At 45.3% G+C, this 24391-nt stretch overlaps 1 protein-coding gene across 1 annotated transcript; it reads right to left on the bottom strand.

Annotated features, from left to right (window-relative positions):
• Positions 1-10188: 10188 nt before the first annotated feature.
• LOC127003602 (MHC class II regulatory factor RFX1-like) lies at positions 10189-22893 on the bottom strand. Its single transcript, XM_050870510.1, has 5 exons — positions 22868-22893; positions 17641-17813; positions 14881-15300; positions 13951-14436; positions 10189-13096 (listed from the first exon to the last, which is right to left on the bottom strand). The coding sequence occupies exons 2-5, from the start codon at positions 17779-17781 to the stop codon at positions 12644-12646; spliced, it is 1500 nt and encodes a 499-aa protein (XP_050726467.1). The 5' UTR covers positions 17782-17813; positions 22868-22893; the 3' UTR covers positions 10189-12643.
• Positions 22894-24391: the final 1498 nt, after the last annotated feature.

Genomic DNA, 24391 nt, shown 5'->3' with positions numbered 1-24391 from the left:
CTACAACACTATAGTGTGGGAAACTAGAGCAACTGTAATACATGGCAGCAGAAAACTCTACGGAAATATCAGCGAAATTCGAACCATACACCTCTGCCTTCAAATAGATGTTGACCTACTTTTGCAATAGATTTTTGAAAGCCAACATTGGTTTTCATATGCTGGAATGTGTCCTCGATAACCCTGTGGGGTCATTTTTTTTATATCAGAGGCTGTAAGGTTAAACCTGTTTTTTGCAAGATAGAGATTGCTGGCCCCCCGACTAGAAGGATGACTCAGGCGATAGAGGGATTGTGACTGGACGTACATGTTTCAGGACAAGGAGAAGGAAATCTAATAGGAAAACTGGACTTATAAGACTCAGGAGAAGAAGGAGGAAGAGGAGGAGGAGGAACTGGAGGAGGAGAAGATCAGGAGGCAGGAAGATGAAACAGAAGGATGACTCAGGTGATAGAGGGATTGTGACTGGACTTCCACGTTTCAGGACAAGGAGAAGGAAATCTAAGAGGAAAACTGGACTTATAAGACTCAGGAGAAGAAGGAGGAAGAGGAGGAACTGAAGGAAGAGAAGACCAGGAGGCAGGAAGATGACCCAGGATAATGAAACAGGAGGCAGCATGGATCAAGCAGGAGCCATACACCACGGTAACCACAATAAATAAAATCCACCCGCGCCTCTATCGGGCTGGGATCGTCCAAAAGACCTCTCAAAGAACCTATCGGTGCTCTAGCCTACAGGCCCTACAGCCAGCAAATAAAAGAAAAGGATTTAAGCTGGACTTTTACGCTTCAAGAAAAGGAGTGGACTCACATGATTCACGGAGAGGTTGGGGCAGGTCGAGGGTTCTGGAAGCACTGAGGGCCAGGTGGTTGGACTTCCCCTTATACCCTCCCCTGTCCCTCCCAGGCTGTCTGACCACCGCCCCGAGGCTGTGTCCATGGGGCCTGTTCATCCTCTTTGTCCTTTCCGGCTGACTTTCGCTCTCACTCTCTCTCTATTTTTCTCTCTTGCTCTGTCTCTCGTTTCTCCCTTCTTGTTCCTCCCTCCCTCCCTCCCTCCCTCCTTCCGTCCTCTCTTTCTCTCTGTATCTTTCTCTTTTGCTCTCTCTCTCACGTCTCTCCGTTCTTGTCTGTCCCTTCCTTTCCTCTCCCTTGGCTCACACTTTCTTTACGTCGCTGTTATTGTTTTATTTCTTCTATTCCTCTTTCTCCTCGTCGTTCTCACTCTCTCTCTCTCTCTTTTCCTCTTTTGACTACTCATTTTTTTATTCATATTTTCCTCATTAGCAGTTCCAGCTATTGACTTTCCTACAGGGAGTGATGTACGCAATGTCTCTCTATTAAGGGTGAGATTATTATTTATCTATTTGTCTGACTATTTTTTATGGGGGGGGGAGGGGGGGGGAGGGGGGGGGACGCGAGCAGCTGTGACCACTCGGGAATGTAAATGATAAGGTTCATACGTAGGTGTTAATGAAGAGTAACGTAACTAATGTTGGGGTGGTTTTAACATTTTCACGGTGCTTCCAGGCAGACCCGAGGCTACGGAGGAAATGTGAGGGAGGAACGAACAGATTAAAGGTAAGGTAGAGTTGTGGGCATACACTATAGCAGTGCGTGGAACAGATTATTTACACGTATATTCTCTGGCAGTGTGGAGGGACAGAACAAGGGAAGAGGGAAAGGACCATAACTTGTATTTTTCTAACGGTGTAATGAAACAGACCAAAGAAGAGAAGGAATAACTAAACAGATTCCTTATAATATGTATGAAGAGACAGACCAAGAGGAGAAATGACCTGACTCTATAATGGGTGTGAAGAGATAGACGAATATAAGAGAGCACTTTAAAGAATGGATGGGTATACAGGAGGGTTAGAAGAGTATAGCAAAAGAAATAAAAAAGAGCCCGCTACACAATATCATGATGTGTTTACCTGTGTTTCATACCTGTAGAAAAAAAGAACACACTCACTATAACACGCTAACAGGTGTCAAACAGAAAAAAAAAGTCCATGCTGACGTTTTACCTGTTTGTTTTGCCACCGAGAGAAAGAAGAAAATGTAACCCCCAGTATTCTCCAAATAAAAAGAGTGTATGATGACTTGTATACCTGTTGCGTTACACCTGTATGAGGAAAGACCACACTTATTATAGCCAACTAGCAGGTGTCAAATGAAAAAAGGAGTCCATGGTGAATTGATGTGCATACCTGTTGTTTTGTGTACCTGTCAAGAAAAATACTCATTGCAGTTTGTTACAAAAAAGTTAAAAGTGCATGGTGATTTGTGTTACCTGTTGTTGTGTACCTGTAGAGAAAAGAACACACTCATTAGACATAAAAAAACGCATTGTGATTTGTCTACCTGTGGGTTTTTACATGTAGAAGAAGTAGAACACATTACAATCCTCAAGTAGGCGTCAAATAAAATAAAAAAGGGAATGGAGAATTGGTGAAAGGCATAGCTGTTATTTTGCGTACCTGTAGAGAAAAGAGAAGCACTTGTTATAACCTGCCAATAAGCGTCACACAAGAGAGGTAAAGGTTCTTGATGGCTTGTTACGTGTTATTTTGTACCTGTAGAAAAAAATAATCACAACCTGTAAATAAGAACCAAAAAAAAAAAAATAAGAGTAAGGTAAGTACGGTAGGAGTGCATGATGACGTGTTACCTGTTAATCTATTACCTGTAAATACCTGGGCGCTCTGAAGGTCACGTTTGGACACCTCATGAAGGGGCGGTACCTGCTTGGGGGGAGGTGACGGGCAGCCCCTCATTGCCTACCTGGATAGGTGTTTTGAGCAGGTGATTGGTGGCTCTCTTACCTGTGGCAAGGAGGGAGGGAGAAAGGGGGGTTGGGGGGTCAGGAGGAGGAAAGTCCGTGGAAGGGAAGGAGAAAAGAAAGTATAAAGAGGGATAGTTTGGGAGAGGAGGGAGAGAGAAAGGAGGGGACTGGAAGAGGAAAGTCCGTAGAAGGGGAGGAGGGAGGAGAGGCTGAAGAAGGAAAGCCCGAGTGAGGAGGGAAGGAGAAGAAGTTTAGTGGAAGATAGTTCGCGGGAGGGAAGGAGGGAAGGAGGAGAGAAAGACTAGAGGAGAGAAGTTCGAGGAAGGAATGAGAGTATAAGGGAAGGGGAGTAGGAGGAGAGAAGAGTAAGAGGGAAGGAGATAAGGACGGAAAGGCTCTAGGAGTGAAGGAGAGTAGAAGGGAAGGAAAGTAGAAAGGATAGAGTGAGAGAGGAAAGAGAGAGAAAAGTTCGGGGAAGGAAGGAAAGTAAGAGGAAAGTAAAAGGGAAGGAGATGAAGGAAAGAGAACATAAGGGAGGGAAAGTAGGAAGGAAGGAGAGTTTTAGTAAAGGAAAGCAGGAGGGAAGAAGAATAGAAGGAAAATAGGTGGAAAGAGCTTGGAAAAAAAAAGTAAAAAACGAAAAGAAAGAAAAATAAAAGACGAACAAAGATGACGAGAAAATGAAACAATGGGCGAAGAAAGGGATATATTAAAAAGAAGACAGAGAGAGAGAGAGAGAGAGAGAGAGAGAGAGAGAGAGAGAGAGAGAGAGAGAGAGAGAGAGAGAGAGAGGGAGAGGACGGAGAGGACGGAGAGAAAGAAGGAAGGCCAGAGAGAGAGAGAGAGAGAGAGAGAGAGAGAGAGAGAGAGAGAGAGAGAGAGAGAGGATTATACCAACGTACCCATCATTATCTGTAGCCTCCGGCTGATCTCTCCTCTTATCTCTCCTCACTCCTCTTATCTCCTGGAAGCGAATGATGCTGTGATGAGCCGTTTGTTAAGTGCCCATGACTGGGTAACGAAATGAACCACCACCAGAGGGCAGTGAGAGAGAGAGAGAGAGAGAGAGAGAGAGAGAGAGAGAGAGAGAGAGAGAGAGAGAGAGAATAGTCATTTTGGCCGTTTATCTCTCCATTTGTGTGTGTCATAATATATATATATATATATATATATATATATATATATATAAAAACACACACACACACACACACACACACACACACACACACAAACACACAAACACACACACACACACATATATATATATATATATATATATATATATATATATATATATATATATATATATATATATATATATATATATATATATATATATATTCTGTCAAACTGTTCTCTCCGTTGGGCTCCTCCGATCACAATCTTATTTCTGCATCCTGTCCTATCGCTCCTGTACACCCTCTGGACCCACCGAAGAGGCGATGCTTCTGGCATTTTGCTTCAGCTCGGTGGGACGACCTGAGGATGTACTTTTCCGATTTCCCGTGGAATGATTATTGCTTCCAGGATAGAGACCCCTCTGTGTGTGCTCAGCGCATCACAGAGGTGATTGTCTCTGGAATGGAGGCATACATTCCTCGTTCTTTCTCTACTCCTCACGCAAAAAAGCCTTGGTTTAATCACGCTTGTTCTCGTGCTGTCAATGATAGAGAGGTAGCTCACAAAAGGTACCAGAGCCTTCAAACTAATGCTAATTATGAACTTTACATTTCTGCGCGACATCGTGCCAAATCTATTCTCCGACTAACCAAAATTCTTTCATTAATAGAAAATGTCAAATCCTTGCTTTCTAACTCTTCCTGTGACTTCTGGCATCTAGCCAAAACATCTCCTCCAACTTCACTTCTTCATCTTTCCCTCCACTCTCAGTCCTGACGGCAACACTGCCGTCTCATCTATCTCTAAGGCTGAACTCTTCTCTCAAACTTTTTCTAAAACTCCACTCTGGACGATTCTGGGCATATTCTTCCTACTCATCCCCCCTCTGACTCCTTTATGCCTGTTATAAAGATTCTTCAAAATGATGTTTTCTATGCCCTCTCTGGCCTCAATCCTCAGAAGGCTTATGGACCTGATGGAGTGCCTCCTATTGTCCTTAAAAACTGTGCCTCCGTGCTGTCACCCTGCCTGGTCAAACTCTTTCGCCTCTGCCTGTCAACATCTACCTTTCCTTCTTGCTGGAAGTACGCCTTCATACAGCCTGTACCTAAGAAGGGTGACCGCTCCAATCCCTCAAACTACCGTCCTATTGCTTTACTTTCTTGTCTATCTAAAGCTTTTGAATCAATCCTTAACCGGAAGATTCAAAAGCACCTTTCCACTTCTGACCTTCTATCTGATCGTCAGTATGGGTTCCGCAAGGGGCGTTCTACTGGTGATCTCCTAGCCTTCTTAACTGACTCTTGGTCATCCTCTCTTAGCCGTTTCGGTGAAACTTTTGCTATTGTGCTGGACATATCAAAAGCTTTTGATAGGGTCTGGCACAAATCTTGCTTTCAAAACTACCCTCCTACGGTTTCTATCCTTCTCTCTGTACCTTTATCTCCAGTTTCCTTTCTGACCGTTCTATTTCTGCCGTGGTAGACGGTCACTGTTCTTCTCCTAAATCTATTAACAGTGGTGTCCCACAGGGATCTGTCCTATCTCCCACTCTTTTTCTGTTGTTCATTGATGATCTTCTTTCCAAAACGAACTGTCCTATCCATTCCTACGCCGATGATTCCACTCTGCATTATTCAACTTCTTTTAATAGAAGACCCACCCTTCAGGAACTTAACGACTCAAGGCTGGAGACTGCAGAACGCTTAGCCTCAGACCTTACTATTATTTCCGATTGGGGCAAGAAGAACCTGGTGTCCTTCAACGCCTCAAAAAAACAGTTTCTCCACCTATCCACTCGACACAATCTTCCAAACAACTATCCCCTATTCTTTGACAACACCCAGCTATCACCTTCCTCAACACTAAACATTCTCGGTCTATCCTTAACTCAAAATCTCAACTGGAAACTTCATATCTCATCTCTTACTAACTCAGCTTCCTCGAGGCTGGGCGTTTTGTACCGTCTCCGCCAGTTCTTCTCCCCTGCACAGTTTCTGTCCATACAGGGCCTTGTCCGCCCTCGTATGGAGTATGCATCTCATGTGGGGGGCTCCACCACGCAGCTCTTCTGGACAGAGTGGAGGCTAAGGCTCTTCGTCTCATCAGCTCCTCCTCATACTGATAGTCTTCTACCTCTTAAATTCCGCCGCAATGTTGCCTCTCTTTCTATCTTCTATCGATATTTCCACGCTGACTGCTCTTCTGAACTTGCTAACTGCATGCCTCCCCTCCCGCGGCCCTGCTGCACTCGACTTTCTACTCATGCTCATCCCTATACTGTCCAAACCCCTTATGCAAGAGTTAACCAGCATCTTCACTCTTTCATCCCTCACGCTGGTAAACTCTGGAACAATCTTCCTTCATCTGTATTTCCTCCTGCCTACGACTTAAACTCTTTCAAGAGGAGGGTATCAGGACACCTCTCCTCCCGAAACTGACCTATCTTTCGGCCACCTCTTTGGATTCTTTAGGAGCAGTGAGTAGCGGGCTTTTTTATTAATGTTTGCTTTTGTGTGCCCTTAAACTGTCTCCTTGCTGTAAAAAAAATATATATATATATATATATATATATATAGATATATATATATATATATATATATATAGATATGGCGCCACTATAAACACTTGCCGGCGCCATGACGGGCTGGGGCCGACTACCATCCAGGCCCCTTAAAAATGCCTACCGCCGCTATAGGCGTACACGTAAAAAAAAAAAAAAAATATATATATATATATATATATATATATATATATATATATATCTATATATATACACACACACACACACACACACACACACACACACACACACACACACACACACACACACACATATATATATATATATATATATATATATATATATATATATATATATATATATATATATATATATATATATATATATATATATATATATATATATATATATATATATATATATATATATATATATATATATATATATATATATATATATATATATATATATATATATATATATATATATATATATATATATATATATATATATATATATATATATACCACAGAGAGAGAGAGAGAGAGAGAGAGAGAGTAAAATGAATAATGGAGTTCTAGAGAAATGTAAGAAAAACAGCACCTTGAGCCAGCCCGGTGATGAGTAACGTAATGCAAGGCGTCCGGAGCGTGGCTGAGGCGGTGAGCCGCCAGTAGAAAGACAGGGCCAGGGAAGCAGCGCGCCGCCCGCCCGGTGATAAGTGACGGCCGTGTGTTCTTAGCGCAGATAGGCGTCGAGGATCAGGAGGCAGTACACGACGAGGTCCAGCACTTCCAGGCCCTCCAAGACGGCGTGCCACCAGGGCCTTCCCGACCCCGGGGGAATCGCCTCCTGGGCACTAGGCACTGGCTCCAATGACTCCTCGTCGGGCACCGCCTCGCCAGCCTCGGCACTGGCTGGCGGGTTCCCTTCATCAGACACAGGCTCAGGCACAGGCTGGTGAAGATTGTAGTAGAGTGCCAGGGACGATGACTCCCCCAAGTCAATTTCTGGCACAGCTGAGTCCTGGGCACTGACCGGTGGCTCCCCTTCGACAGGCGCAGGCTCAGTCTGGTGACGGTTGTGGTAGAGTGCATGGGACGATAACTCCCCCAAGTCAGCCTCTGGCACTGGTGAGTCCTGGGCACTGGCTGAAGGGTCCTCTGACGCTGTAAGGATCTGTGGACTGGGCGGCGGGACCCCCACGTGAGGCTCCTTCGTATGAAGGTCTCTGTAGAGTGCCGGAGAAGAGAAATCCCCCAAGTCCGCCTCTGGCACTGCCTCGCGGGCCTCGGCACTGGGTGGTGGGTCCCCGCAGCAGGCTTCTGGCACTGTGGTGTTCTGGGCACTGGTGGCTGGCAGGACCCCTTTTTGCGGCTCTGGCCCAACCTGGTGAAGGGCGCGGTAGAGTGCCAGGGTCGATGGATCCCCCAAGTCGACCTTTGGCACTGCCACGTCCTGGGCACTGGCCGAGGGATCTCCGCAAGGCACTGCTGGGACTGTATACTCATGAACAGTATATGTTGGTGTCCTCAGGACTGGCTGAGGCATTGCCGCAAAGGCCGAGGCACTGACCTCGTCTGCCTTATCCGCCGGGACAGGGTCGTACCTTCCCTGGCCCTGGCCAAGCTCCTGCTGCCCAGGGCTGGCCGACGCGCCGCAGCCACCCTCGCGGGGGCCGAGGCACGCAGCTCCCCCCTGGCCCACAAGCTCCCATTCACCGCCGCCGTGGCTGTGGAGCCACCCGTTACACGCCCACGGCCTGGAGTACCTGGACCGTGTGAAGGACAAAGTGGCAACGCAGTCCTCGTCGCCTGCTAGGCTGAAGAGGAGGAGGGCCGCGTCTCCGGCCACGGCCTCCTCCAGCATTCCCAGCAGGCGGGCGAGGGGCATGGTGGCCGCGTAGACGGCCTCCCCTCGGCGGGAGCACTTAACCCTGATGGCGGTGCTGGGGTCCTCGTGGTGGAGCCCGACCAGGGGCAGGTGCTGCAGCTCCCTGCCCCGGCACACCTGCACCCCCTGGGTGCACACCCACCCCCGGCGGGGGAAGGTGAACCGCGCAAGGCGGCGCCTCCCCCGCCCCCAGCAGCGTGAGGCGCTGCACGACAAAGAGAGGGCATCCACGCTGGGGACCCCGGCCCCCAGCGACGCCTCGGCGTGGATCTTCAAGGAGGAAGTCTTGTTTCCCATTGAGTTTGTCTGTATGTGTGTGTACAGTGCTTGGCTGTACTGTGAAATTAAAAACATGGCACGGGAGGAAAGTGACATTTACCGTCAAGGGGGCTGGTGGGATGCGGGGCCTCCCACACAGCTCACTAATAAATGATAAGCTGTTATGCAAACTTTATGCCCATTTTAAGTATGTGTAAAGAGTATAGAAAAGAATATAGGAAAAATGACACTGATTATGGTACTATTTATGTTTTAAGACGGTACGATCAGGCCGTGGTGAGTTACACACACACACACACACACACACACACACACACAGACACACACACACACACACACACACACACACACACACACACACACACACACACACACACACACACATATATATATATATATATATATATATATATATATATATATATATATATATATATATATATATATATATATATATATATATATGTGTGTGTGTGTGTGTATTTCTCATCATTCCGTTTTGTTTTTCAGCTGTGTCCATCTTTTCTTTGTTTATTTTTTGTTTGTTTAGTTTCCCTTTCTTCTCATCATTTCGTGTTTTTTTTAGCGTAATGAACACCCATGGAGATACTACATGGGAACAACCCGCCTGTTCTAAACTAAGTGTTCCATAGGTTTTCTGAGAGCTTTATTCGATTTATATCATTGTCTACTCTCCTTGTTATTTGTTACGGTAATTCATTCTGTTTTCCTTTTAGCGAGGAACCTACGAACGATGAATCCAATGACTTACAAGCTTTCCTGCCTTTCCCGTCCCCCATCACTCAATATTCACCTTCCTCACCCTTTTACTTCAGTCCCCTGTTAACTTTACCGTTTTCCTTCATGCGGGGAGCCATGACAGCCCAGGTAATACTGACATACCTGTGGCCTGCTGCAGGTGTTTCTTGTTATTATGACCCTTTATCCTTACCTAGTGATCTCCGTCTGTTTGTCTTTCTGTGTGTCTGCCTGTCAATCTTTGTTATTTTACTTCCCTCCTAGACACACACATCGCTGGAATGGCTTCCGGTCGAACCAGGACTATCTAATGATACTTAATCGAGGCCCGTTACCAGCTTGGTCCTCGAACGCCAGCTCTAGCTATATAGGCACGTGGCACGTTTCCTGGACGTCGTCCTGCTCACAGGGTTGTTCTGAACCAGACAACCTTGAGTGAAGGAGACCTAGGGGACCCCCACAGACGTAACTCAAGGATGAGGCGAGTTGGTCGATCCTGCCGGGAAGGACTTGGAATGGATAGGGCAGCTGCGTTGGGGCATGCTGGGGAGTGGAAGTGGCGAGTGAGTGAAGCGACGCACCCCCGGACGTATGCTCCCTATAATTAGTAGTAGACACCACCACACACTCAGATCGTTCCTACTGAATCATTAGACACATACATAACTACTCATTATATTTACATCATGATACACTCGGTCATTATATCCCTATTTTTGGGTTCCTTTCCTGTTATCTTTAGCTTTTGTAGTAATGGGTAATAAAAGAAAGAGAGGAATGCAGAAAAACAAGAGATATAAGAAAACACTACATTATATTTGTCACCTCTGCGGGCGCCACGCGCCAGGTGGACAGCAATCATCACCTGAGCACGGACGAATACACCTGTGACGTGGTCCTGACAGGTAACAAGCCTCCCAGTGCCTCAAACACACGAGGAGCGAAGTATTCACTCTCAGGCACGCCACATGACAGATTAACAAGCAGTCACAACACACGAAATAGCCTACAACTTAATAAACGATTCTCTGATACAAAAATAAGTCACGTTAGAGATAGATAGACATGATCTTCTCTTTCTAAGGCCGAGCTCGTTGTTTGGCTCCCAAGTCCACCACACATGCAGTCAGGGTCATGTGTGGTGTGTGTAAAGCAAGGAGGGGAGAAGGATTAGACGCTTTCAGAGTAACGGGAGGATTTAGGAGCAGCGAGTAGCGGGCTTTTTTTTATTATTGTTTCCTTTTTTGTGCCCCTGAGCTGCCTCCTTTGTTGTAAAAATATAGGCCCATAATATCAAACATCCCTGGGCTTACACACTCACATTTAGTAAAGTTTTCGAAGTGGTTGTGTTAGTATTTCCAGCGGGGGTAGTTTTATGAGCCTAGAGATAGTCTGACAAGGCTTCTGCACCATGAATGTGAAAAACACTCGTGAGAACCTGACTAATCTCTTTTGTGGCCCTTAGAAGTACTTGTGAGAGCCGAAAGCGTCCGAGAATACTGCCCATGGTACGGAATATAAACTGTGAAGGAGAGGAAGAGGTCAGGAGGAGAGGCGGAATGAGAAAACCACTTATTATGTCTTCATACTTATTCATCGCGTGAGAGGGAAAGAAGAAATGGTCTGATGGACTGAAAAATAAATCTAGAAAATTTGCTAAATAAAACAAACAGGGAAAAAGAGGAGGGATTACAGAAGAGAGATGGAGTAAAAAAAAAAAAAAAATCCTGTCCCCTCCATATACTCATTATCGTGCAACAGGAGCGAAGGAGGCCATTTATTGGCTGTTAGATTGATACAACGATAAAATTGGTTAAGGAATGAAACTGGGAAGGGAAGGGATTCAATAAGAGATGGATTAAAAAAAGATACTCTTATTCTCTTCATAAACTTAATTAACGTGTACTGGAAGGGAACTGGCGTAAAATCAACGGCATAAAAAATAAAAAAAACAGATGAGAAAAGAGAAGATAGGATATTGTAAAGGGATGATGCGGGGGGGGGGGCGGGGGGGAGGGGGGGTTATCTTTTCCTAGCTTTTGTTTATTTCTCGTGTCAATATGAGAGTAGGAAAACGGCGGGCACTCAGCGGTCACAACAAGAACATCGCTTCTAGCTGTCCTGCCTTCCTCGTCACCCTCAGCCCCTCCTTCACGATAGAACCTTCTCCTGCCGATGGGAAAGTCGAGGAGAGTAAGGACGAAAAGAAGATGAAAGGTGAAAGGGTGAAATACATAATAAAAGAGAGAGGAAGATAAAGAAAAAAGGTAGAAAGAAAAGACAAAGAAAAAGGTAGATAAAGGAAAGCATTGAGTAAGAAAAAGGGTGAAAGGATCAAAGGGAAAGGGGGAAAGCTGGTGAAGGGAGAATGTAGGAAGGGCGTATGAATGTATGGATGGAAGGGGAGGCGAGGGAGGATGCCGAATGGATGACTGAGCAAAACACAAGTCATCCAGCAGCTCTCCTCTTTCATTAGTCACATTCACAGGCCGATGCGAACCCGATGACCCCGGGAATGACTGACTGACTAACGGACTGACGGATTGACTGGCTGACGGACTGAAGACGGATTGAGTGACTAACGGACTGACGGACTGACTGGTTGACGGACTGACGGACTGACTGACCAACGGACTGACGAATTGACTGGGTGACGGACTGAAGAGCTGATTGACTAACTGGCCGATTCAATTATTTACCTCCTTGTTTTACTAAGAGTAGAAAGGTGTTTTTGACTGATTGGTTAAGTGAATAAGCGAAAGACTGACTGACTGACTGACCGATTTAAATATTTACCTCCTTGCTTTACTGAGAGACTTGAAAGCTCTTGTTAACTGATTGGCTGAGTGACTGACCGAGTGACTGACTGGCAGATTCAAATATTTACATCCTTTAAAGTGACAGTGGCATGAAAGCTTTTTTAACTGATTTACTGAGTGAGTGAGTGTGACTGGTTAACTGATTCGAATATTTACATCGTTTTATACTGAGAGTGGCGTGAAAGCACTGTTAACTGATTAAGTGAGTGAATATGTGCGTAGCTGATTCATATTTACATCCTTTGTGAGCGGAGAGACAGGGAATTGAAAGCTCTTTGGTGGGAGACACGGGACAGATGAACAAAAGGGACGCAAACAAACTTACTGACTAACCGACCGACTGACTGACTGACTGGACCAAGAACACACTCAGTAGTAGTCAGTCATCAACGAAGAGAACGGAAACAGATTTACAGGCTAACCGACCGACCGACTGACTGACTGACCGGCCCAAGAACACACTCAGTAGTACCCAGGCATCATAGTCGTCGTACGGCCACCATATCCACCACCACCGCCGCCGCCGCCGCAGCTCCCTTGCACCGTTTGGGTCTGCGTTACGTACTGCGGCACCGTCTGGGTCTGAGTCACGAACTGCTGCTGCACGCGCGTCGACGTCACCGTCTGCGTCACGTACTGCGGCTGGACGCGTGTGGAAGTCACCGTCTGGGTCACGAACTGGGCCTGTCCTTGCTGAGTCTGCGTGATGTACTGCGGCACCGTCTGCGTCCGTGTGACCACTTGCTGCTGGATCCTGGTGGTGGTGATGGTCTGGGTGACGGTCTGTTGTTGCCCCTGGGTTACGAACTGGGTCTGGGTCACGAACTGGGTCTGCGTGATGTACTGCGGCACCTGTTGCGTCTGGGTCTGGGTGACGTATTGTACCTGGGTGCTGAAGCGGGTCTCCGTGCGCACCTGTGTGGAGGAGAGAACGTAAGGTAAGGTAAGGTAAAATAAGGTAAAGTAAGGGGAAGGGAAGGTAAGTTAGGGAGAAAGAAAGGGAAGGGAAGGGAAGGTGAGGGAGAGTGAATAGCGACGGCAGGTGGGTAGGGGACGGAGAAGATATATAAGATGAGGAGAGGATAAGGTAAGGTAAGGTAAAGGAGAGTGAATGAGGACGGAGGTATGGTAGGGAGAAGATAAGGTAAGGGAAGGGAAGGGAGAGTGATTGGGGACGGCAGGTGGGTAGGGGACGGAGAAGGTATACAAGATGAGGAGAGGATAAGGTAAGGTAAGGTAAAGAAGAGTGAATGAGGACGGAGGTATGGTAGGGAGAAGATAAGGTAAGGGAAGGGAAGGGAGAGTGATTGGGGACGGCAGGTGGGTAAGGGACGGCAGGTGATCAACTGACAGGCTGACTACACTTTCCTTTTTTGACGTTTTCTATGTGTTGTTTGTTTTTTGTTTGTTTGTGTGTATGTATGTATGTTTGTTTTCTTGTTTGCTTCCCCGTCTTCTTGTTGTTGTTTACTGTTTTTGTGTTCATTATTAGTTTTTTTTTTTTTTTTTTTTTTTTTTTTTCTGCATGTCTGTAGTATTATCTGATTATTTTTCATCTGTAATTTTTGTTTGTTTGTCTGTCTTTATTTATCCATTTGTTTTTCGTATTAATTAACTGTGTGTGTTTGTTAATTTATCTATTCTAACTATTTGTTTATTTAATTATTTGCATTCTTTACTGTATAAGAGATGAATACAAAATAATAATCATGATAAAAAACATAGTCAACTTAACACCGGAAGATCAAAACACCTTCCTAATGACTCACCTGCGTCTGGAATTGAGTTGTGGTCTGGAACTGAGTCTGGAACTGGGTCTGGAATCTCGTCTGGAACTGCGTGGTGGTCACTGTCTGGAATTGGGTCTGGAACTGGGTCTGGAACTGGGTCTGGAACTGCGTCTGGAATTGCGTGCTGGTCACCGTCTGGAACTGGGTCTGGAACTGGGTTTGGAATTGGGTCTGGAACTGAGTGGATGTAACTGTCTGGAATTGGGTCTGGAATTGGGTCTGGAATTGGGTCTGGAATTGCGTGGTGGTCTGGAATTGCGTCTGGAACTGCGTCTGGAACTGGGTGCTGGTGACGGTCTGGAATTGGGTCTGGAATTGGGTCTGGAATTGCGTGGTGGTCTGGAATTGCGTCTGGAATTGCGTCTGGACCTGCGTGGTGGTGACGTACTGCAGGCGTGTGTCCGTGACGTAGGAGGTGATGGTGAAGTACTTGGCGCGCGTCACGTACTGAACGTTGCTTACCACCTGCCGGAGAGAGAGAGAGAGAGAGAGAGAGAGAGAGAGAGAGAGAGAGAGAGAGAGAGTTAGTTTGTTGTCATAGTAACTGAAATAATAATGATAGCAATGATAATGATAAAAGTGATAATGATGATAAAATAATATATCCTTCCTTCCCTCACTTTCCATCCTTTCCCCTCCTCTTCCTTCTCTTTCTTCCCTTTCTCCTTCTTATCTTCCACCTCTTTCCCTTCAACCTCCATTGTTCATTTTCTCTTCTTCTTTTACTCCTCCTCCTTCTTCTTCTTCTTCTTCTCTTCCTCCTCTGTCGACTACTACTGTTTCACCACCACCATCATCACCAGTCACCACCACCACCCATCACCATCACCACAACCTCCACTACCCATCCACCTAGTTACCCTCCTCACCCCAACCACCATCACCACCACCACCACCACTACCACCCACCTCCGTCTGCGTCTGTATCACCGGAGGCACCACGGACGTCACCACCTGCTGCTGCACCACCGTCGACGGGAAGTACCGCGTCTGCGTCACCTGCGAGTAGATCGTCGTCGGGAGTGCACGAGTTCGAGTCTGCACTACGGTCGTCGGCACCAGGCGGGTCGAGGTCAGCACAGACACGGAGACCTGGGGGCGGCATGTTCCCACGGGGTTACTGGGGGCGGGGTCGAAGGATGGCGTCTCGTACAGTCCTGACGGGACTTTGGGGACCCTCGGCGCCTGGTTGAGTGGCGGGAAGAAGTTGTTGTTGTTGTTGTTTGTGCTGTGTCCTGTCGCGGTGGGCGGACGAAGAGGCGCAGGAGCTTGGGCGGGGAGGGGACGGAAGGACTGCGCGGGGGCTGGAGCGGCGGCGGCGAAGTTGTTCTGTGAGGAAGGAAAAAGATGAGCAGAGGGATAGGAAGAGATGAGCAGAGAGTGAAGAAGGTAAGTAGAGATGAGCAGAGGTGAGGAGGGGTGAAAAGGATGAGTAGAAAGTGAAAAGGGTGAGAAGAGGTGAGCAAAAGTGAGGAGAAAGTAAATAGATTAAGCAGAGAGGAAGGAAAATGATGAGCAGAATATGAAAAAATAGTTCAGCAGATGGGAAGAAAAAGATGAGCAGAAAGCGTGAGAAGAGGTGAAGATGAGCAGAAAGTGAAAAGGATGAGTAGGAGAGAACGAAAAAGATGAGTAAAAAAAAATGAGCAGAGGGGAAGGAAAAGGATGATCAGGATTTGATGATAACCGATCCTTACGTGAGCTGAGAATATAGGGTCTCTGAATTCTACATGTGAAGGCATCCACACACACACACACACACACACACAAAAAAAAAAAAAAAAAAAACGATCACAGAAATACTAATAAAGACAAGATTCGTTTTACTCCAAGGAGACAAACAGATACTGAAGTTGTGAGAATCTGAAAGGGCTGACGATAGTGACGAGAAAGTGATGGGAAAGTGATGGCTGTAGGTTGTTTGAGAAAACGTTAAGGATATGAAGTATGTAAGAGAAGGGAACGAAGATGGGAAGATAATGATGAAGGCAATGTTTAGAAAGTGATTAGAAAGTGATGATAGGGATAATTGATTAGTTAGATGACTGACAAAACTTTTAGAGTAGGCTATATAACTTGTGAAGGGGTTGAAGGTGAGAAGATGATGAGAGTGAGAACGTGATTACAGTGAAAGTAATGATATAGATGAGAAAACGAATACTGACTCATAGATTAGGTTAAGAGACTAAGCACTTGAGTGAAGATTAGGAAAGTGAATAGGAATTAATGATGGTAATGAGAAAACTGAGTAATGAAAATAATAGATTGATTAGTTGATATTATTTAAAGACACGCTGTACATTATTCAAAGGGAAGAGGAAGAAGGTGAAAAGGTAACAAAAGTGATGATGGTTACGAAAATGTGATAAATAAATGGTAGGTTAGTTAATATGGTTAGTTAATATGACAAGATGGAGAAGGAGAGGAAGGTGAAAAGAGAACATAACAAGTGGTAACATAGCCTATTAATACATTGCCAATACAGATCATAAGGTTACGAACATCACAACCCACGCCATTACCTACTATACACGAACATAACACCATAAAGTCAATTAGTATTTAAAAACCCGAATTAGAAGCTATGGGTTATGAATTATGGGGTAAATAAACGTGGTACTACTTCCTGAGGCGGAATAAAAAAACATTACCAGATCAACATAGCATATATCGGTTTCTTCCTAAAAGCTATCACACACAAATAGCGCTACCCATTTAAACTTATCATCTAAAACTTAATTACTAATATATTCTATACGAGTGGGAAGAATGAATAGCCGTTAATTAGACTGATTTGACTGTGGTATTATAGGAGTTATAGACGCGTATGGGAACACTGCTCCTTCTGTCCTCCGCCGCCAGTTCAAGTCAGATCGTGCAAGCGGGAGGAATATTGTGGTTTCTTTTTCAGTTTGCTAAGCGTGTAAGCCCGCGTCATGGCATAAAAGTGTTTAACTGGCTATAATTACGTGCAAACTGGTTATACGTGAGCGTTTTGACTTACAGACGAACTAATTTACTTATAATCCGCTGTGAATACTGAACTTGCTGATAACAACCCGCCGGTGTGATAGCCTATTACTACTACTGTTACTACTACTTTACTACAATTACTATACTATTATTACTACTACTAAAACTACTACTACTTCTACTACTATTATTACTACTACTACTACTACTACTACTGCTACTACTATTGCTACTCCTACTACACTACTACTACTACTACTATTACTACTACTACTACTACTTCTACTATTACTCCTACTACACTACTACTACTATTACTACTACTACTACTATAGCTACTACTACTACTACTACTACTACAACTACAACTACACTTCTATTACTACTACCAACCACTACGTTTTCTTCTCGTTCTCGCTCAAACGCTCCCTGCCTCAGAACGTTCCCTAGCACCTCACCAGCAACACCTTTGCAACAGCAACACATAAACGCGCTCTCTCTCTCTCTCTCTCTCTCTCTCTCTCTCTCTCTCTCTCTCTCTCTCTCTCAGACACTTCAGTCCATTCCCTCCACCTCTTCTTTTATCTTCCTTTTACATATTCATACTTATTCCTTTTTTCCTTCCTTTCTATTCATGCATTTCTCTCTCTCTCTCTCTCTCTCTCTCTCTCTCTCTCTCTCTCTCTCTCCACGTACCTGAGGGGGTCCATATGTCTGTGAGAGACCCCCCAGCAGCTCCGGCAGCGCCTCCCCCAGCGTCGCCCCCACCAGGAGGAGGAGGAGGAGACGCAGGAAGCAGGAGGAGGAAGAGGGAGAGGAGGAGGAAGAAGAGGTCATGTTGGCTTTGTTCTTCTGCTTTACTGGTTCAACTGAAAGGGAAGGTAAGGTGAAAGGTTAATCAAGTATACGTGTTACCTGTGATTCTCTCTCTCTCTCTCTCTCTCTCACGCATGCACGCTGCAGTTCATTACTATTTTTTTTAAATGTACGATTGGGGTACCTTGGGAGAGAGTGAGAGAGAGAGAGAGAGAGAGAGAGAGAGAGAGAGATGCTGTGAATGAAAGAGGAAAGTGTATAATCAAGGGAAGAAGAGGAAGGAGAGACTTGAGGAGAGAGAGAGAGAGAGAGAGAGAGAGAGAGAGAGAGAGAGAAAAAAAATTAGATGAATTAGAGAAACTTCCCTCCACAATTGCTCACATAAATAGACTTTCTTCCTTCATCTCCGATCTCACTTCCGGAGGAGGAGGAGGAGGAGGAAGAAGAAGAATAGTATGAGGAGGGAGAAGGGGAAGGAGGAGGAAGAAGAGGAAGAGAAGGAAGAGAGTAAGAGAGAGAGAGAGAGAGAGAGAGGATGATAAAAAGCGGATTTCCCAGCATCCTAGGTGTGTGTGTGTGTGTGTGTGTTTATGTGTAACGAAGTTCATCTCGTGTTTAGGTCACAGTCATGGACACGCATAAACAAACACACGTACAAGGTCCTGAAAACCGGTCCGTTAGGCACACACACACACACACACACACACACACACACACACACCATTCATCAGTTGCTTTCACTCCTCAATACATATGGCGTACAAAGTGTCTACCTTCCCTCCTTCCCATTCTCTCCCTCCTCCATCCCCTCTCCTCCCCATCCCCTTCACCCTTCTCCCTTCACCCACTCATCCATCCATCTCCTTCCCTTGCAACAGACCCCATTATCCTCTTCTCTTCATCCTCTCTTCCTGCCCTTCCTCTTCCTTTCTCTTCCTGTCTCCTCTCATCTCCTACGTATTGTTAACATTTTGCTACTTACGATACCTTCTCTGTCTCCTCTTCCTCCTCCTCTTCTTGCTGCACATCTGTTAGTTATCCACTTTCTCCAGTCTTCCCTCATTTACTCCCATCCTCACTTTTGTAGCTAATAGCTCTCCTCCTCTTCTTTCCCTCCTCCCCCTCCTCCTTCTCTTCCCCCTTATACTTGTACTCCTTCACCTCCTCCAGTTTCCTCTCACGTACCTATTCTCTTCCTTTTGTAACTAACAGCTCCCCACCACTTCCTCCTTCTCCTCTTCCCCCTCCTTCTCTTCTTCTTCCTCCTCATAATCGTACTCCTTCACCTCTTCCAATTTCCTCTCATCATTTCCCTTCCTCTCTTTTGTAATGCTTAACCCCCCTTCTCTTATTCCCTTCCTCTTCTCCGCCTCCGTGATTCAGCAAGGTATTAGGGGTCAAGACGTGAGGTAAGCAGGTGAGGGCATAATCACTTTCACTTGTTTTTCGTGCCTGAGGGGGAAAGATGGCACCCTACAATTGTGACGTCAGACCTAGCTACTTCCCTACTCTTTGGCTGATTGGCTGGCTGGCTATCTACTCTCTGACTGGCTGATCGGCTGGCTATCTACGGTGAAGCTCTTTGATTGGTTGACTGGAAAAATGGGTTGTGAGCTGTTATGTGTGAGGCAGATAAACAGATAGATAGATAGATAGATAGGTGGAAATTGAGAGATGGTGGTGGTGGTGGTGATGTTGACAGTAATATTGGTGTTGATTTGATGGTGATGGTGATGATGTGGGAGGATAATGGTGGTGATTGGGGGGGATAATGGTGATGATGGAGGAAATGATGATGGTGGCGATGGTGATAATGTTCTTTCTCCCCATCACCATCATGACGCAGTTGTATGAAGGAAATAACCGTTGATTTTTATATCCGATTCTGTTACGTCGTTATTCTCTCTCTCTCTCTCTCTCTCTCTCTCTCTCTCTCTCTCTCTCTCTCTCTCGCATCGCTTAGAAAGTCGCATTTAGACACATTAATGAGTGACATCTAGGGAAGGTTCACACACACACACACACACACACACACACACACACACGCGTCTCGCTACATTCAGCGCACAGTTCACGCACGCTTACTCACTCATCTCTCTCTCTCTCTCTCTCTCTCTCTCTCTCTCTCTCTCTCTCTCTCTCGTTCACACACACGTATATTACTCTGTCTGTTTTGTGCAATTAGCCTGTCGTGCTTTCTTTGTACAGCTGTGTATGGTAAAGTGTTCTTTGTTATTCTTAGTTCGTGGTTGTTCATGAATATAGTTACTTGTTCACTGCAGGATTATTATAGCTGCTTCTACACAAGGGGCAGCACAGTACTTATCGGTCCTGTCATAGCCTAGAGCCAGTTTAATTTCATTCGTCCATTCGCAAGCGTGAATGTTGATAGATGTGGCACATACGCATTGTTAGTTCTTGATTGGGTGAAAATCAACTGTGATAAATAATTAAGATTTTTTTTAATTGTCTTTGAACGTTTATTTATACGAAACACACACACACACACATACACACACACACACACACACACACACACACACACACACACCTTTTATAATTCCAAACACGCCGATTTGCACATGAAAGAAAACTTGTGTCAGACAGCATACACTCTGATCATACTCGAATGAACACTGGCCGTTTAAATACCTACAATGTATATAACTTCAGGTAGTACATAAAGACATTTGGCACTGTGAGTTCAAATAAAAAGTATTTCAACTATTTATTGCATAGGTAATGTTTAAAATATCCTACCATCACATTCAACGATATTCACACTGACCACCCCTGCCTTCATCATGCCCAGCCTCTTCCACCTCCTCCCGCCTCCACCTTGCTCCTATCCTCCACCTCCATCACTGATAACCTTTCCACCTTATACCTTCATCATCCCCCAACCTCTTCCACCTCCCTCTGCCTCCACCTTGTTCCCATCCTCCACCTCCATCACTGTTGACCCTTCCACTCTTTACCTTCATGATCCCCAGCCTCTTCCACCTCCCCATGCCTCCACTTTGCTCCTATCCTCCACCCCCATCACTGTTGACCCTTCCACCCTATACCGTACCTTCATCATCCCCAGCCTCTTCCACCTCCCCCTGCCTCCACCCTTGTTCCCATCCTCCACCCCCATCACTGTTGACCCTTCCACTCTATACCTTCATCATCCCCAGCCTCTTCCACCTCCCCCTGCCTCCACCCTTGTTCCCATCCTCCACCCCCATCACTGCTAACCTTTTCACCCATTATCTTTATCATCTTAGGCCCCTTTCACTTCCCCCCCCCCCGCTTACACCCTTCCTCCTAACCTCCTCCTCCTCCGTAACTGTTAACTCTTCCACCTCCAGACTCTTCCACCTCCCCCTACCTCTGTTCTTCCTCCTCTCCTCCACCCAGTACTGCATGTTATCTCCACCCCCGTCAACCCTTCCATCCCCCAACCTATCCCGTCTTCCCCTGTCACTTTACCCCATTCCCATGGTCCCATCCCCCTACCCCTACCACTTCACTCCACCTCCCTTCCTGTTCCATTTCCACCCCCCACCCCATCACCTCCAGGACCCCCCCCCACCACTAAGCAAGCAAGATTAATTAAAGGGGGGCGGTCATGCTATCTATTGGCGTGACATTCTTGCTGCCAACACCCAAAGAGATAGAGAGAGAGAGAGAGAGAGAGAGAGAGAGAGAGAGAGAGAGAGATATGCGTGTTTTTTATCTACTTCCTCCCCCTCTTTCTTTCTCTGTTCTAATAATTCTCATTTCCCTTTCCTCCGCTTTCTTTTTTTTTTCTCTTTCTCCTCACACTTTCATTCTTTCTTTCTTTCCCTCTTTCTCACTTTTCCCTTTTGTTTTTCCTCCGACTTTCATTAACGTGTATTAGCGGCGATGATGTTTTTTTTCCTCTTTTTCCTCTTCCTTCCTTCCGCCAATTTAAACACACACACACACACACACACACACACACACACACACACACACACACACACACACACACACAGTGGTCTAATCGAAAGCTGGTTTTATATATATATTTTCTTTCTCTTAATGTGTGTGTGTGTGTGTGTGTGTGTCTTTCTACAGTCACATCTCGGCGTCACAGTCACAATAGTCGTCACAACAAAGAATTTCCCGCAGATCGAGCCTGTGCATTAGAGTTGTTATTATCCCCCGCCTCAACGCGACGTAGCGAGAAGGGTGGTTAGGTTTTCGTCGTTGTCCATCTGCTTGTCTTTACTTGTCTGTCTGTCTGTCGGTACTACAACATTTCCAATACGAGTAGAAAGTCTCCAAATACACACGAGAACATCCTTAGGTGAGTATCTCAAACTATGACTTTTGGGAACACTCCGGGAAAAAATTAATGAAGACGAATGAATTTTTTCTGACGGTAAAGGAAGCAGCTCAAAGGAAAAAAAAAAGATAAACAACAATGAAAAAAATAAGCCCTCAAATCAATGTCCCTATAAAAACGAGTTCAGAGGAGTGGCCAAAAGAGAGGTTAATTTCGGGAGGAGAGGTGTCCTGATACTCTCCTCTTGAAATTAAAAGAAATGAATGAATGAAAAATCTGAATGCCTGAATAACTTAGGCCGACGATATGAAAAAGAAAACTACCGTCAATTGAAGAAAGACCATGAGTGTTTACCGTATTTTTCATCCCGTAGACGGCGTGGAAGGAAATGACGATTCCATTCAGATAAAAAATAACAATATGGCGATAAGAGTTTTTGGAATATGCTTTATCCTTATTATTATTATTATTATTATTATTATTATTATTATTATTATTATTATTATTATTGTTGTTGTTGTTGTTGTTGTTGTTGTTTTTTGTTGTTATTAGGCCTATTATTATTATTATTATTATTATTATTATTATTATTATTATTATTATCATCATTATGACTATTATTGTTGTTGTTAGTATAGTTATTATTGCTGTTGTTTTCATTTTTGCGTTCATTGTCATCACCACCACCACTGCCACCACCGCTACCAATATTGGCCACTGCAATACCACAACACAGTAGTTAGCCAATCACCACCATCACTAATATCATACCACCACAAAACACACACACACACACACACACACACTCACCGGCGGCAGCAGCACCTAACAATCCTGCAGTTAGTAAAGGAGTGATCCACGCGCCACCTCGAAGTCCCCCTTATATAGCTACACCTTCTCTGCTACCCCCCTCCCCCACCCGCCCATGCCCCTCCCCCGCCCCCTACACCCTCCCTCTAGTGCCTCTTCCTTTCTCTCTGCCATCCTTCCTCTACGCCTCCTCCTCCTCTCTCTCCTCCTACCCCTTCTCCTTTCTTTCCTTCTCCTTTTCTTTTTTTTCTGTCCCATCCTCTGCCTTTTCCTTTCTCCCCTCCTTCCCTTATAATACGCAGCCTCCTCCTTTTTCTCTTCCTCCCATTCCTCCTTTTTTTTCCTTCTCTTCTTTCTCTCCATCTCCTAATATCTTTTCTCCTATCATCTCCTCCCCCTCCTTACCCCCCTCTCCCATCCCCTTCCCGCTCTCCTTCTACTCCTTTCTCTCTTGCCTCCCCCCCCCCCTCCTTTCTTTCCTCTTTTCTCTTCTTTTTTCCTTCTCCTTTCTTTGTCCCTCCTACCTCGTCTTCTTTCCTTTTCTTTTCTTTCCTCCTCCTTCTACTTCTTTCTCTCCTCCTCCTGCGCGTGTTCCTCCTCCTCCTACTATTACTCTATCTCCTCCTCCTTCTCTTCTTTTATCTTCTCTTCATAATCACCATACTCCTCCTTCTCCCCTTTCTCCTCCTGTCTTTCTTCTTTTCTCTCCTCCTCCTCTTTCTCCTCTTCTCTCCTACTACTACTCTCTTCTTACTTGTTCTTCCTTTCCACTTTTCTATCCTACTCCTCGTCCTTTTTCTTCTCCTCCTTTCTCTCCTCCTTCTACGCATATTACTTCTACTACTATTAAATTTATTTTCTCCTCTACTTTCTCCTCTACTTTTCTCTCCTTCTTCTATTTCCTCCCTCCTTTTTTCTTCTACGACTCTTTCTCTTTTCCTTTTACTCGTCCTTTCTCTCCTCCTCCTCCTCCTCCTCCTCCTCCTCTCTTTTTACTCCAGTAGTAGTAGTAGTAGTAGTAGTAGTAGTAGTAGTAGTAGTAGTCGTAGTAGTAGTAAAACTGCAAAGGAAAGTAAATGATGGTGGGGGTGATGGTGATGGTGGTTGTGGTGATGGTAGTTTGATGTTGATGGCACGTGATAATGGTGATGTTAAGGCGGTGGGAGGTAAAGAATACGTGTCGGCAGACTGATTAAGTTGCGGTGTGTGTGTGTGTGTGTGTGTGTGTGTGTGTGTGTGTGTGTGTGTGTGTGTGTGTGTGTGTGTGTGTGTGTGTGTTTGTTATATGCCTTGGGTTCCCGTCACCATCAGTTCATTTTTTTTTTTTTTTTTTTTTTTTTTTTTTTTTACGTGTACGCCTATAGCGCCGGTAGGGTTTTCTTGAGGGGCCTAGATGGTAGTCAGCCCCAGCCCGTCATGGCGCAGGCAAGTGTTTACAGTGGCGCCAGCCAATCAGTCAGTCAGTCAGTCAATCAGTTACTCGGTTCTTCACTCAGTCAATAAGTCATTCAGTCAGTTAAAGCA

This window comes from Eriocheir sinensis, chromosome 25 (assembly GCF_024679095.1).
Source record: "Eriocheir sinensis breed Jianghai 21 chromosome 25, ASM2467909v1, whole genome shotgun sequence".
In the NCBI taxonomy this organism is placed as follows: Eukaryota; Metazoa; Arthropoda; class Malacostraca; order Decapoda; family Varunidae; genus Eriocheir; species Eriocheir sinensis.
This window is presented reverse-complemented; position numbering and strand designations above follow the sequence as displayed.

Excerpts from the sequence above, each read along its gene's own strand:
- LOC127003602 (XM_050870510.1), bottom strand. The coding sequence starts at position 17,781 with ATGACCTCTTCTTCCTCCTCCTCTCCCTCTTCCTCCTCCTGCTTCCTG. Across the intron at positions 15,301-17,640 it reads AGACATATGGACCCCCTCAG|AACAACTTCGCCGCCGCCGC; the intron begins GTACGTGGAGAG and ends CCTTCCTCACAG. Across the intron at positions 13,097-13,950 it reads CAACTCAATTCCAGACGCAG|GTGCGCACGGAGACCCGCTT; the intron begins GTGAGTCATTAG and ends TCCTCCACACAG.